This window comes from Agelaius tricolor, unplaced genomic scaffold (genome assembly GCF_023055355.1).
Source record: "Agelaius tricolor isolate 1412-34295 unplaced genomic scaffold, bAgeTri1.0.p SCAF_9, whole genome shotgun sequence".
NCBI lineage: Eukaryota > Metazoa > Chordata > Aves > Passeriformes > Icteridae > Agelaius > Agelaius tricolor.
In genome coordinates, this window is record NW_027269269.1 from 28140277 (window position 1) to 28155780 (window position 15504).

Here is a 15504-nt window from a genome sequence, read left to right on the forward strand (position 1 = left end):
GCTCACAGGACAGGTGGCTTGGGACCTAAAATTTGGGGGACTTACTTAAAGTTGAGTTTCCATTGGTCTTTGCACAGCTGTGACCAGGCCTGACCAGACTGTTACGAAGATAAGTGATAATTTTTATAAGTAGTGGTTAATGTGCTCCCTTTATCTTGTTTATGGTGTACAATTGATACAAATAGCTTTCTGTTGTGGTTTCAATTTACTGCAAACCACAGTGTTGTGACATTTCCCTTTTTGCAGGATTAGCTTTTATGGACAGAGTTCCTCTGTGAGGGCTTCTCCTTCCTATGTGACTAGTGGAGTTACAATCAGTTACAATCAGTAAGTTCAGCAGTTGAGTATTTTTGTGGTGGGGTTGTTGTTTTCTTTTGGTTTTGGATAGGTGGGAGGGATTGAGGCTAAAATCTATAGCCTTTTTCTATAGGCTCCCTGCTCAGTTGTACAGTTGTGTCCAGTGGCTATTGCTGTTATAAACACAGTGGTAAAGTGTTTGTCAAAAAGGAATTTGTCCATGCTATGTTTCCAATGTTTGTTTAATATTTATGGCCACTTTCAATAACCATCTTCTAACAAGCGGTGAATTGTTGGAAGGACATTGGCTTACAATTTTCAAATCTGTGCAATTCTGAATTATACCTGAACAAAGTTAGCACAACTTGGAGGGCAACTTCAGTGCTTAAAACTTATTAAACCAGAAGTGTGTTTCAGTTGTTGTGTTCAAGTGTGTGTATAGGCAGCTCTTGTGCTTGTGACTTCTTGAAGTTAGATTTGTGGGACTAATGAGCACCTATGCTAAAACTTGAAAGCAGACCTCTCTTCTCTCTGAAGCTGTGCTGCAAAATACGATCTGTGGGGCTGATGCTGGAAAGCAGCAAGGTGGCCAGCTGATCGATTTCACAGGGTGCTTTCTCAGTGTCAGTATTCACATAAGAACTTTAGGTTACCAAAATCAGTTAACCTTAATGGTCTCTTTGGCTTGTGGTTCTGATGTGGTGGTTTCATCCTTCTGTCCTTAATGCAATCCACTGCACATGTTGCTCACACTGAACTTTACCTTCCCTTCTGGGGAATATTTGTGATTAATTGGGCTAAATCTCCAAGTCAGGAATGTGCTTAGGAGTGTGAGTCGTAACTTTATTATGGGTGGAATGACTTATCCCCAAAGAATATAATTTTCCTTAAAGTACCCTTTTTCCTTCTCCAAACAAGACTTTGTCTCCTCCCTGAGGAGTGATGGGGATGCTGTCTGGAATGGTTGCAGGGGTGATTGAGCCCAGGAGTCCTGCTTCTCTGGAGATGGACCTTAGTTCTCACTTCTGATTATGCCTGCTTTGATACTTGCTGAGCAAGGGAGGTCACAGCTCCCCTTGGAGCAGCAGTGTGAGATAAAAGCCTGTGCTAGTTAAAAGTAACTGTGCTGCAATGATAAAGTTTCATCTCTATCACACAGGGGGAGGGAGTAATGAAATCTTGGTGTGATCTTAACTCAGTAGTTAGCTTTTACTAATTTGATTTGTCAAACTTCTCTTACCTTGTTTCTGCTACCCATTCCTGGTCTTGCTATTTATTTGGAATTGTTTTTTTGCAGGCTGCCACCTACGGCTGTAGAGAGGAGGAATGCATTGGATACTTGTCTCCTGAAACCAGCATTTGAATCTTTACTGGGGTGAGTCTTTGTGAGAATTGAGATGGGGAAGGAATGGCTGTGCTGATTGAGGTAAAACTGGGCTATTTACACATTTTGGAACAAACACTGAGTAGTGCCCTGAGAAAGCTTGGAAAGATCAGACCAAGAACTGGCTGAAGGAGTCTTAAACCTCTGCGCAAAGACACTGTGGCCTTTTTCCCCCCCTGGTGCTTTTTTATATAAGAAAATGTTGCTATAATTTTAGTGCTGTTGTGAGTTGAAAGCACGTAGAAGCCTGTAAACTTTGTGCCACTCAAAGCAGACTTGCAGCCTTTGAGTTTTAGTTAGCTCCTGGTCTGGTGAGGTGATCCTAATTCCCTTGCCCATGGATTGTGCCCAGGCTGTCTGGGTGTTGGGTGCAGCAGGGTAGCTCTGTTGTTCAGCAGATGGGCGGGAATGGGCTCAGAGGTAGCAAGAAGAATGTATGTGCACAGCTAGGACAGTCTCACACATTTCTATAACTTCTTTATACAGACAGTATGAGCTGAAGATCTGTTCTGTGCACTTTGGTAATAGCCTGGGGAGGTTGAAAGGATTTCTAACCTTGCAGAATTATTTATTGGAAAGGATCCAGAGCTAGAAAAGCTAGAATTGAGGATCTTTTCTCAGTGGGTAAATTAAGTATTATGTCTAAGCGTAGCAGCTGTTTCTGAACAGCAAAGCAGGTTGCTAAATTTAATATGGGTATTTAGTGCATCGTGTCTCAAAGCTAGCTGGTCTTGCGTACTTAAGCTATGGCCCATTTCTTGGTGTGTGAGCTGTGGTGTTTTGTTTTGGGGGTTTTTTTCCCTTTTTACTGTCAGTATCTTCTGAATACCTAGAGCTTAAAGAATGAGGTAGTTGATTTGGGAAACTGAAAGAGAAGGTTTTCTTAGCAGCTGTAATGTTCTTAGTGGACAAACAAGTCATATGCTGACTGGGGCTTTTTATGACTAAGATTAGGTTTTCTGATGACTGTATATTTCTGTGTTAACATTTTAATCTAAGACCTAATATGGGGGATCATTACAAAGTCAACCAGTACAGTGAGTGCATGCTTAGTTAATTCAAAGGTGAAGCCAAGGGCATGATAGCATGTGACATGTTTGTGTCTGCTGTTCACTCATTGGGGTGGACTTGGCACTAAGGCAGTAGGAGTGCCTTCCCTGCTATGAGAGACCCTTTTCTGTGGTTCCTGTCTTCCAACAAAAGAAGTGACCCATTCTTTTTAGCACGATGCTTACAAAGTATAATTCCATCATGTTCTAGTTCGCAGGAAGAATGTGCTTTTGAGGCAAACCTCTTTGTGATCCCCGCACACCGTGCTTCTCATCCCAGGGTGGCTCTTGTGTGAATGTACTGGGATCCTTTCAGACATCTGCTTAAGCCAGAAGATGCACTGCAGGAGCACAGCCCATGTGGTGCAGCTGCTAAGGGCTGGGACTCTTCTAGAGTTAGACCAGAATATAAAATACCCAAGATGCATGTAATGTGGACATGAGAACTCCATACTTTTTTGCTGCTTGGATACACCGCTGTTGCCCCAAACAACTTACTAGTGTCAACACAGTCATATAATGTCACTTGTTTGGACTAGGAGTGCAGCTCAAATCAGGAAATGGTATTTTCGATTTAAAACACCTTGCTTCAAACCCTGTTCTTATTTATTCAAATGCCATATACAATAATAACTCTTAATTTTCCTTTTTACCTCTGTTATTTTCAAACTTGAAGTTATTCACTGTCTTCTTGGGTTATGTATTCTCTTAAATACGTGGTCTCATGGTGTAAGCTTTCAGTCACACCATTTTAATGAGTCTTTATAAAGTGTACAAATAGACAAGTCTTTTTATCTCACTCTTTACCTATATTTTCTGTTACAAGATCTTATGCTTTTCCATCATCTGTTGGCTTTTCCTGTGTTTGTGGATTTTTTCCTTTTAAAAATGGGTGATAATATGATAAAAAGGGTAATAGTATAAAGAAAGCTTTTCACAAAGCACTTGCATGAATTACTGGCTTATGCAGGTACATCATGCAATTTTGAAACTTCTTCCTTTTTTCCTTCATCAGTGTTGACAAAATATACCCATTCCTGTGCGCTAATGATTTTATCAGAGTGGCAGAGTTCCAAGGGAGCAATAAGTTTGAACTACCTTATGGAATAAAGAGAGCAGGTTTGTATTTCCCATGTACCTTATTTTTAATCAGAAATACCTAAATGGTTTGTAAAGCCACCTGAATCTGTGACCATGATCTTTCCTGTGCACTGATGCCAGTCCTTTTGGGGGGCCTAGTAGTGTCTTAATGGTTTCGTTCAGTCCCTCTGACCTGACACCTTCCTGTTTTTAACAAGTAAAACACTGGGTTGGGGTTGCCCCTCCTAGCAGAGAAGCTCCAAAAAGGTGTGAGTGAGGAAGACTGGACCTTACTCAGCTTCCTTCTGTTTGTATGTGGGCTGGAGTGCTAAAGATAATCAGCTATGCTTTGCTAGGAGAAATACTGAGTCAGTGTGATGGGCTTCAGTCAGCACACCTAAACTGGTTGGAACCCAGAGTCCTACTGAGGCAGAAATCCTCAGGTTTAGGCAGTTCCATCAGTGAAATTTTCCTTTTACTGTCCTGGTTTTGAGTGGAATACAGTTAATTTTCTTCTTAGTAGGTGGTACAGTGCTGTGTTTGGGATTCAGCATGGGAATAATGTTGACAACACATGGATGTTTTAATTGTTGCTAAGTAGTGCTTACTCTGAGTCAAGGCTGTCTCAGTTTCTCATGCTCTGGCACTGAGCAGGTGCACAAGAAGGTCGAGGGGAGGATTGCCAGGACAATTGACCCCAGCTGAAAAGTGGCTATTCTGTGTCATATAACATGTCAATACTTAAACAGGAGGGGCTGGTTGCTGCCTGGGAACTGGCATCAGTCAGTAGGTGGTGAGCAATTGTATTCTTCATCACTTGTTTTTCTTGGGTTTTCCCCTTTCTCTTTCCTTTTCCATACAAATGTTAGATTTTTCTGATTCTCCTACCTGTCAAGTGGTGGAGACTCACTGGCTGTGTGGCACTTAATTGCCATCTAGGGCTAAACCACGATACTGAGCTGGCTGCTCCTGCCGTGGAAAGGGCCACAGGGGGGAATTGATGACACTGCCTGGTTGCTGGACCTGTGGAAAGATTTGCTGGCATGTTCCCACCGCCTGTGTTGATCAGGCCAGAGTAAATAGGGCTGATGCCCCAAGAGCCTTAGCCACCCTTTTGGAAAGGGTTGTAAAGTCTCAAATTTCAGAGTTTTTAACACTAACAGTGCACCTTCCTAATCTGGGCTTTAGACTTTTGATTTGCCCTCCATCAGTGGTAACAGGGATGGTGTATTTTCCTGCACTTTCAGGGTTACAGTGAGGAAAACTACATTTGGGAATGAGTTGATTTCTCTTCTGAGGCAAATTAAGTGTCCAGCAGGAGCCTGCCCACCAGGGGTGGCTGGGAAGGTCTCTCTGTCTAGCGTTACCACATTGATTGATGTCTCTCCAAAGATACGTAATACTGTTACTGTTCCTGGCTGTATGAATGCTCTTGAGTCAGCTGAAGGTGGGTAGAAGAAAAACCAAAGTGAGTTAGGATGTGGATCTTGGAAATTATTCCAATTCTTATTTGCTGTAACTAAGATTTTTTTTTAATAGAGATCTCATGCTATTTTGTATTTTGAGGCAGAAAAAACTCAGAGGGGAGCTGTGATAAACTTCATGTTCTTTGGCGTCGTTGGTTGATCTGTGGCACTAAGTTCCAAGTGTTCTGACTTTGATGTTTTTATGCACAGTGCACTACTGTGTTTAAAAACATTGTGGTCAGGATGGCATGCTTAATTTTGTGTTGCAAATACTGAGTGTTTTCATTAATCTTGTTTATATTTGCTTTTAGAGCAATTTTTTCGTTTAGCCCTTTCAAGACTGCAGAACTGTGGCCTTTCCAGTGAAGAAGACAGGTGAGATGGTTTATTTGCGACTGTTTCTCTTATTTGCATTTTTAATATTTAGTACTTACCTGAAAAGGAGTGGATGTGGGTTTATCCTGAAATTGCTCTAATTAGTCAAGACACGTAGTTAGACTTACAGGGTCCAAGCAGTGTGTAGCTGATTCCAAGGTTTCAGTAGGCTTGGTTTTACACTTCAGTAGTACCAGCATGCAAGAAAAATTACTCTTTGAGAGAGTTTTAACTTAGAAGCTTCCTTTTATAAGTGTTTTAGAAATTCACCAGCTGAATGCAGTCCCATCTTCCTATAGTATCTTTTCATACTTAGATTGAATGTGACCTCCTCTTTGAAATTCAGTGTAAGATGGAGAGTGTTTGAGATATGCAGGTGCAAACCAGTGTCTGCTTCTAAGCAGAACAAATCTTCGGCATACCCCTGTGCCTCTGATCTGCTGGCTGCTGTGTGCCCTTGTTCCTACATACGCTCAATTTCCTTTTCCTTGTGGATGAGGGAGACCTAGGAAAACAGGAAAGGCTGTCTGTCCTTTTGGAAGTAACAGGGGTGTGGTATGGAAGGGAGCATACCCGAGATAACTTGCTTCCTGTGGATTAGATAGATTAAATCTCATGTTGAAAGCCACATCTGCCATGTTTTGTTTTGTTTTGGAGGTTCTTTGTGTTTGTGTGTCTTGCTTTTTGCTTGGCTTTTGTTGGGATTTTTTGCAGGCAGGGTTGGCAAGTAGACTGAAGTCCTGTGTTTACAAAGTGATGAAATGACTCCTTAGATTTGCAGTCTAGCAAATGGCTGACAGCCTGCCAGATGTGATGTTGATATACATATTTCTTAATAGAGTTGAATGCAAATAACGCTGAGCTTGGCTGTACTTTTGTTTTTTTAATTACAGAGATCATAAGAGATTGCTGCTTGAAGCCAAATGTCACGATCACAGTTTAATTAAACTTGGGTGGAATATATTCAAACCTAAGGCTTTGTTTTAATACAGGGATTTTATTTTTTTTTTCCCTACTGTACTCCTGCCTTTTTCTGTGTTTAGTCTGTTTCTAGGATGTTCAAGTTTGCTCTTAAGAAAAGGAAGGAAAAAAGTAAAACTCTGTATTTTCTATCAGGAGTGTAATAACAGGGTACATATATACAGAATTGGCTGATAGAAGCTGCTATTTTGTGTGGAGTTTGAAGGACAGTGCCAAATGTTATATTAGAAATCCCCTGAAACCGTAAGTTCAGGACCTTAATTGTTTGTGCTCTAAAGCAGAGATGCTTGTACCTTTTTAAGTGGAAATGCTTGTCCTGTAGATGAAAAGTGAGGAAATTGGGATTCATCCTTTAAATGTAGGTCCTCTGAGATGTCGATATGGTTCGTAGTTCTGGGAAGTATGCTTCATTTTATTAAAAGTTATTAACATACTTCAGTGGTACTGAAACAAAATGAGACTATTACAATTTAATATTAATATTAACATTAATACTAATATTAACAAATCAAGCAGACAGTGACTTAATACAATATATTCTTTCTAGATCCATCAGGTTTTGTGTACAGCACTCTTAAGGCACGAATCACTGTAGTCAGGAAGAATTTTTATACATATATGTCACTGAGATATAGTGGCTTTTAAAAGTGAATCTCTTTAGGAATTAATCCTAACAATGTTCTTCAGTAATACAGAATTATTAGGCAGCTCTGTAATACTGTTGTCCAATTCAGCCTTCTTGGAAGAACACAAACCAGGTTTCCCTATAAATGTTTATTAAGGCAGACAAATATTAGCCTAGATAAGCATGAAGTCTCTGGTGCTTATATAGCTGTATTTGTGTTCAACTTAGGTAAATCTCTACACAGTGAGCTACAGAGTTTTTTTTTTCCCCCAAACTAAGATCAAATTCTCACTTTGTAGAGGTGTGGCTCTCCCAAAGAGTTTGGAAATGAACAGTATCACTGACTTCAGTTCGACTGTGACTTCAGTTCCTTGCTGAGTGCTCTAAGGTCTCTGAGCTCAACAGTTCTTACAAACGCATTTACACAATCCTGAGTAAACAAAATGTGACCTTTGCATCCTCTTTTCATCAAATAACCTCGAAGGAAATAATTTGCATTCCTCAAGTGACTACAGGGATGTGTTGAAGGAGTGGAGTCTGAGGTCTTTTCTTTTTCCACTGAAACAGTATTTCAGTGGAATGTGGAGGATGCAAACCTTCTGACCTTTAGAGGCTACATTTCCATTTAGCAATGTTTTTCTTCTATAGACTAGGAAAATGTTTCTTTTAGCATTTCACCATATAAAAGAAATACATAAGCCAAGGCCTAGCCTTGAGATTGAGGCTTTTGTGCACCACCTGAATGGGGCAGTAGTTTGAGTGACTTAGTACCTGCATACATTGGAGATCAGTTACCATGGTGTTTGCATTGGCACCTGTTTATATTTTTAGTAGATCTCTGACATATAAAGGCAATCCATTTGTCACTCAGACCTTTCCTATAGCTGTTGGTACAGCCAAGGTCTTAATATTTTTCACTGTCACAAATACTGTGCTAGTGAACATCCAGATATTGTGATCTGTTATATTTTACTTGTAGCACAGCCGATGTCGTTTAAGGATATCTAAACTAATTTCTCCTCTTGTCAGTATTATTGACTTGGAGAAAGGTTGAGTGTTTGGGGTTGTTCAATTTGAAAAAAGGAAAAGGAAATTTTAAGAAGTGAGGTTGTTAAAGTATCTGGGAGAAACAGTCTGCTGAAAATTCCTGTGTTGACCTGTGATCTGCTGTAAGTAAAAATCAGTTTATTTAACTTAAGAACCTTTAAATGTAGTTCAGCCTTGCTACGTATTTTTTATCTCTATGTCATGTGTTCATTTTCTATGATACTATGCTCTGGTTTTTAACATAAACAGTTTCCCTCCCTGCTTATTGTTGTTAGTGGGCTCAGCACTACTGTTTGTTTAAATTTGTTTGACTCTACTCGTGTACACTTCTTTAGACATGTTTGATCTGCTTGTTGACTGTACCCATTTCAAAAATTCAAATACTAATTTTAGATTTTTATTGGATAATTGTTGGCAGCTGATAACTTTTTGAGTATGCATGTTATGAAGGGCACTGTAATTCAAAAACTTAATCAAGCTTCAAATTTCACTCTGTTTTCTGTCCAAGTAGTACTAGTCAACTTTTAGTCATAAACAAAATCTAGTCTGCATTCAGCAATAAGAAAAAAGCTTGAATTTTACTTGAGAACAGCTACACAACTTCTGTAGCTGAGCAAACCTCAGTTGCTCAGCTCTGAAGGCACATTTTATTTTGCCCTCCCTGCCCTGATGTGTCCTGCTGCATCATGACTACAGAAAGGAGAAAGCAAAGACCTTTTAATTGTATACCAGAGTGGAAGGCATTATTTCAATTGCTAGAGATTAACTTGCTGAACAAGTATCTTAAATTACCTCTTCCAAAAGTTGAAAGGTATGTAATAAGGAATTACTTTAAGTTAATCTACAAGGAACAGAAAAAGCAGTGCCTCCTCAAAGTAAATGCCAGGACACATGATACAACCATATGCTAATCTTGTGCTTTTTGCCCCTCTCCCTCACTCCACCCTCATCACTTACTGATGACATTTTTTCATCTGGTTTTCCCTTTTCCTTCCTTACATTGAGCTCTAAGCTATAGCTGTAAGCAACAAGGTGTAATTCAGGAAAAGGGCAACTTCTGCATTCTTACTCTTGCTCTAAATTGTAAGAGACATATGTTCATCAGCCTGCTTTCTTAAGATTCTTTCAGACTAGATAGAAAAATAAAATGGAAAATGAATGGGCAAAAAGATTAGAGAGGGAAGGGATTTAGGGGGTGTAGAGGGAGTGAGTGTACTGCAGACAGATGGGATAACAGGTTTTCATCCCTCTGATTTTCAAGATACCAGGTCACATGAGTTACGGTATTAGCTGGAAGTCTTTTAATAATTTGCCTTCTAAGCTGTTCAGGCAACAGTAGAGAAAGGTATGCTAGCTTTTTTTTCATGTAACCCAACCCTGAAAGCTGAATTTAGAGCACTGGTTTTATGTGTGTGTGTGTGTGTGTATATATATATATATATATATATATATATATGTGTGTGTGTGTGTGTGTATGTATGTGTATATGTATATTTAAAGGCAACTATTTCTGCAGAGGTTGTTAGTTCTGTAGGAAATTCAGGGAACTGCTTTGTACATTGAGATGTTGCTCAGTCTTGGCTGGAACCAGCTGTTTTGATTGATGTTGAATAATAACTCTGAGCTGAAAAAACAGATTCGACTATTTGAGGAGAAAGAAGTTAATTAGTTTGCATGAAGTGCCATGCTGGGAATTCAATATAAGTTATAGTGGGTTTTGGGACACAGTTTTGGTGTCCTGAACCTAGAGCAAGAAGTGGCAGGGAGCCTTTTTCTTACTTGAAGAAAGAACTAAAAGAGTGGGGTGTTACTGTGAGGTGACTTATATTTTCTCATCGTTCCTGCTGCAACCAAATTGAATGGCTTTTGCTCTAAACAAAGAGGCATTTTTACAACAAAAAATGATGTGCTTATTCTGAAAGGAGTTTACAGTTTTACATGTTTGATTTAAACCTTCCCTAAAAAGGCAAAATATATTGAGTAAAAAAACCAAGCCTACTTGTGAGCTCCTCCTCCCTTTTTTTTTTAGCATGTTTTATTAGCATTGAAACAGGACGGTAAAAACAAAATATGCACTGAGAAAACCTGTGGTAACTTAGAAAATCTTACCCTTAAACTCTCATAAGTTTAACATCTCCACAATACCTATTTTGCATGCTTTTTATCTCTGAATGTATTGTAAATTCGAAGTTTCTCTTTTGATTTGATGAAGTATAATATCTTACTTTTTAGCACATAGTATTTTATAGGCCTAGTAATGGTGTCTAATTTGAATCTGCTCATATAAGAATGCAGCCTTTCATCAAGGAATCCATCTTGTTACATTATGACAGCATGCACAGTCACTTGTGTAAACGTGTTTTGATTTTGACCATATTAATTTGAAAAGCTGCCATGTGTCATTGGGCTAAGATTTTTCACATGTACAGTTCATAGGCCTGTAAGGTGAACATAAATTTTGCTGCTTTAGTGTGTGTTGGAGGTGTGCAGTTGTATAATACTGTAGAAGCATCTTAATATTGAGTTAGCTTTTCCAGACTGTGACAAATTTGAAGGACTGTGGCAGATAATTTATCAAATGGCACCCATATCACAAACTGGTTAGGTGTGATCTTAAGCAGCAGACCACTAGAAAAAGGAGATGTGTAAAAACAGTTTCACAAGAGAGAAGCCAATTATGGACTTTGTCAGTCCCTGAAATATTGCCTTTTTTTTAAGCAGCCATAGTACATGATATGGGATTGAATCTGCTTTGTAGGGGCCAAGGGCTGCAAAAGATGCAGAATCTTACTTAGAAAATAAGCCAGATAATATGCAGAAGTATCATTAATAATATGAAGCCAGGGAAGTCATGTATATTAAAACTTCTCTTTGTTCCACAGCATTCCCTGTCGACGGTGCATTGTGGTTGGTAATGGAGGAGTACTTCGAAATAAGACATTAGGGGAGAAAATTGACTCGTATGATATCATAATAAGGTAAATGCTCTCTCCGTTGCATTTTGTGTACATGGAGCAATGGGTAATTCTCCAAGGCCAGGTACTCTCTCTGCCCTTCTCTAGTGTGTGTGTGTTGGAGCCAAATCAGAAGACTTGCTTTTTGCTTGCGTGACACATGATAAGCAATTGTGTGACTGTATTTTAAACCACCTTGGCCACATTCCTGTGTGTGCCTGATCCCTCTGACTGTAGAGGGTGAGTGCACCTGATAATTGCTCCTCTGCTGTTTAATGTGATATGTAAATGCTGGGCTGCTAAACTTTCCTGTACCTACACACAGTGTCTGTCCTGCAGACTAATAGCCGCTGTACAGTAGGAACACAGGTGGGCAGTCACTGATGTCTCTGTGCCTGTGTCCTCTGCAGAATGAATAATGGCCCTGTGATAGGGTACGAAGAGGATGTTGGGAGGAGGACGACTTTTCGCCTTTCTTACCCAGAATCTATCTTCTCAGATCCCATCCACTATGACCCTAATACCACTATTGTTCTCATCGTCTTCAAACCACGGGACTTGAAGTGGCTTTGGGAGATACTTGGTGGTCAGAAAATAGTGAGTTCAATTATTCATATGCCTTGGCTCATCTTGCCACACAATGCTTCTGTAAAATACACATTTGCTTTTAACTATTGTACTCCCAGCTGAGAGGGAGGCACTCGGTACCATGGTTTAGTTGAGGTGTTAGGGTATGGGTTGAACTTAATGATCTTTAAGGTCTCTTCTAACCTAGTCATTCTGTGAATTCTGTGAGGAGCTCTGGATCTCCTTGTAGTCAGTTTATTTAATATCCCTCTTCCATAAATGCTTTGTCTTCTTTCTAATGCACATATTTGACCAGTTCCTCACCACTGAGCAGTTTACCTCTGGAAAATGTATTTTTATCCTCTTCCTAGTGTTGTTTGATATTTTAACATGCATGCTCCAGCCATTTCCCACTTTATTTTACCTTGCGCACTTGCAGGAATTGCAGAATAATGTTAAAAGTGACCTCTCTCAGAAGGTCCTAAGTCTAAAATCTTTTTGAGTCTTCTTCATTAAGGGCCAAGTTCAAAGTCATACTGAGTTCTCAGGGCACTGTCTGAGTAAATTTTCAGTATCTCCGAGAATATTTCTACAAACTCCATTCCAGTGCTTCAGCACACTTGCAGGAGAAAATTTCTCCTTTTCCTTTCACTGTGTGCCTCTGAGAAGAGTGTGATCTCATCTTCGTTAACCCCTTCCAGATAGTTGAAGATGGGCTGAACAAACCCAGCCTGCTCTGACCCTTTTTGTTTGCTGTGGGCTCTGGCCCCTTGGCTGTTGTAGTGACCCTCTGCTGTTCGACATGCTCCTGCACAGCGGGGAGCCCAACACAGCATTTGTGGGACTGCAGAAAGGGCACAGTGCAAAGTAGTTGAGAATAATAGCAACTTCTGTCTGCCTGTTGCCTATGCCCTTACTAACATGGCCAGCACACCATGAGCATTTACGGCCTCCAGGGCATATTGTTGGTACATGTTGTCCATCAGGGACCTTTCTGCAAAGCTCTTTTCCAGCCAGCTGGCTACGTCTGCAGCAGTCCGTTTCCTGTTGCAGGAGCAGGTGTTTTTGAATTTAGGGAGATTAAGCACTCTTCTTCTTCTTTAACCTCATGCTTTTGGAGTTTACACTGGTTAGAGTTGCTACAAAACTAAATTCAACTGTTTTCAGTTGTTAAAAATGTGTATTTACTTGCCTGTCACAGAGCGCGAAGGGCTTCTGGAAGAAACCAGCTCTGAATATGATCTACAAATCGAGTCAAATCAGGATTCTTGATCCCAGCATCACCAGGAAAGCTGCTTATGAGTGGCTTCATTTCCCAACAAGGTTTCCTAAGAAGGAGGTACGCTTTTTCCTTTTGCCTCTTCTAGTTTTGTGCAACCAAATGTGTATTTAGAAGCAATTATATCTTTATTACAGTAGAATGTAATGTAGAAAACCCTTTAGGTTTGCATTAAAGTAGTTTGCTATTTAGATGGTGGTTTTAGAAGATGGGAGAGTGGAACCCAGAAAGAGGCTAGCTTTGTGTGCCAAAAGTACCTTTTTATGGGTTCTGTAATTGGTATGAAATGAAGCTGCTTTCCTGACAGACAAAATGCCTTCACCAAAACTGGGGAAGACAGGCAGGTAATGCAGCATGACAGATTCAGAGAGTTTCTAGAAACAATAGGGAGTCTGGATATGAATTTTGGGTGTTTTTCTTAAAACACCAAGGCACATAAAAATACAGAGAAAAAACCCCAGACAAACAATGAAACCTCCACCAAAAATCAAATGACCAAAAATAACCCCACACCAAACAAACCTTCCCCTCCAAACCCCAGCAGACTGGTAATTCTAACTCTCTGCAATTTCATACTCCTGGGGCTGCGGAGGGACTAGGGAACAATGAAGATATTCCAGCCCTGTGCTAATGATGAATGTCTGGCAGCACGGTTGTACTTACTGATTTGATGCCAAGCATTGTAATGAGCTAACCAGCAATTTGGACATAAAAATATGTTTTAATTGTCAGTTCTTTATGGAAAAATGTTTTTGATGAAAGGTAAAGCTTCAAGCTGGGAACCTCCCTTGTGCAGTCAGGATCAACCATGTGCTGTTTTGCACAGAGACAGTTACCTGGGGTCACATTCCCACTTCACCAACACCACCCAAGTGACACGTGTGGAAATGTCAACAGGCTGTCACTGTGGAGTATCTGCCACAAATTTTTTTCTGGTTTACTCTAATATTGAGCGGGTGGTGGGGGAGTACATTCTGTACCTCTTTCCAGTATTTCTTTCTGTTTTCTGAGCTTAATAGTGTTTTTTTTTCTCCCTTACTAACTCTCAGACTGGAATAGCCATTTTGGTATGTGCTTGCTTGGGCCCCTGGCATTTCAGGTTTTCAGCCAAGGGTGGCAAGAAAGCAGCATAGTAATTGGATGCCTGACTAATCTAAATGGCCACAGAACGCGCATGGCTTCCATGGGTCCAGAAGTCCCTCCTGACTCTTCTGGGGCTCCCCTCTTAGTGGGAGTGGACATTAAAAGCAGTGCTGTCAGTGAGTCAGAGAGATGTGCATGGTGTCAGCTGGTATGTAGGCACAGGCCCCTTTGCTCTTCTCCTGCCTTTGAGTGCCCCTGCACAGAGCTAGAGTCCCCTTCTGCTACCTCCATATATATCCTACTTACTGCATGCCAGGGGTTTTGCAGTTCCTCGCCCCTGTACAGCAATGATCAATCTCAAGCATGCTCTTCCTCCCTTTCCTCCCATCTCAGAGGTGGGCTGTGACTGGGAGATAACAGGAGCCTGCACATCTGCAGTGGCACTGGCACAGCTTGGTTAAGCTGCAGGTCACACCACAGGCTCCATGGGCAGGAAGGTCTCACACTGGGGCCCTCTGTACCATTGCTTGTCCCTGGGCAGGGCTGGTGCTGCCTTCGCTGTCCTGTGCTTCAGCCCCCTCTGCCCGCAGGATATGCCAGCAACCACTGTTGCTTTCCCTGCTGTCCTTACCATTTCCATTAAACCAGTATCATGTTCCCAGTGGGCACATTAGTGCATAGCCAATAAACATTTCTGATTGTTAGTAGAGCTGGGAATAAAATCAGATGTGTTGCCCCAGCACCACTAAACTCAGAAAGTGTAGTGGAGTCATTCCAGGGCTGTGCCTATTCCCATTAAGTAGGCTGAAAATATTTAATTACAGGCGGAAGATATCTGGATATTGCATGATAATACATTTTAAAAGTAGTTGCTTTTAAATTATATTTTTTGAAGTGAATTTTATGATAGCTACAGGTGCACAGAGGTAGTTACAACCTGTGGTACTCCTGATATTTCCAAATAGCACTAATCGTGACATGTAGCATTCCTGCCATAGTTTTGGGATCCTGTTTAGTATGGATGTTGCAACAGAGTCACCACTGAGTTTATGATGTTTGGCCCCTAGGGCAGAAAGTTATTTTGCTAACTGACAGGAGCCCTGGGCATAATAATGCACATTTTAAGCAGATACTATTTCTGGAATATTCCAAGAGTTGCATAAAGGTACCGAAATTTTTTCCATAAAAGGTGATAGTTCCTTTCTGTGACTTCAGTTAGGCTTTAAAGAGCTGAGAATAGTAACTTCTTCCTGGGGATTTTTTGTGTTGTCATACGAAGTGTTGTCACAAAGATATACATTGAGTGCATCTGCCTTT

At 40.6% G+C, this 15504-nt stretch overlaps 2 protein-coding genes across 5 annotated transcripts in view; both read left to right on the forward strand.

Moving 5' to 3' along the window:
- Positions 1 to 15504, forward strand: part of ST3GAL6 (ST3 beta-galactoside alpha-2,3-sialyltransferase 6) — a 42450-nt gene that overhangs the window by 19472 nt on the left and 7474 nt on the right. For 3 of the 4 annotated variants that reach the window (XR_011680149.1, XM_071433413.1, XM_071433416.1), the window contains exons 3-9: positions 247 to 327; positions 1595 to 1672; positions 3746 to 3849; positions 5588 to 5651; positions 11187 to 11282; positions 11669 to 11855; positions 13027 to 13164. Coding sequence is in view for 3 of the 4 variants with exons in the window: in XM_071433413.1 (XP_071289514.1) it covers positions 247 to 327; positions 1595 to 1672; positions 3746 to 3849; positions 5588 to 5651; positions 11187 to 11282; positions 11669 to 11855; positions 13027 to 13164 (748 nt within the window). In the remaining variant the exon portion in view is untranslated. The remainder of the gene's footprint in view (positions 1 to 246; positions 328 to 1594; positions 1673 to 3745; positions 3850 to 5587; positions 5652 to 11186; positions 11283 to 11668; positions 11856 to 13026; positions 13165 to 15504) is intronic. The other variant, XM_071433414.1, reaches the window with a different exon arrangement.
- The window catches only part of DCBLD2 (discoidin, CUB and LCCL domain containing 2), a 428333-nt gene continuing 425859 nt past the window's right edge, over positions 13031 to 15504 (forward strand). Inside the window, exon 1 of the mRNA XM_071433400.1 lies at positions 13031 to 13164. The gene's annotated coding sequence lies outside the window, so the exon portion shown is untranslated. The remainder of the gene's footprint in view (positions 13165 to 15504) is intronic.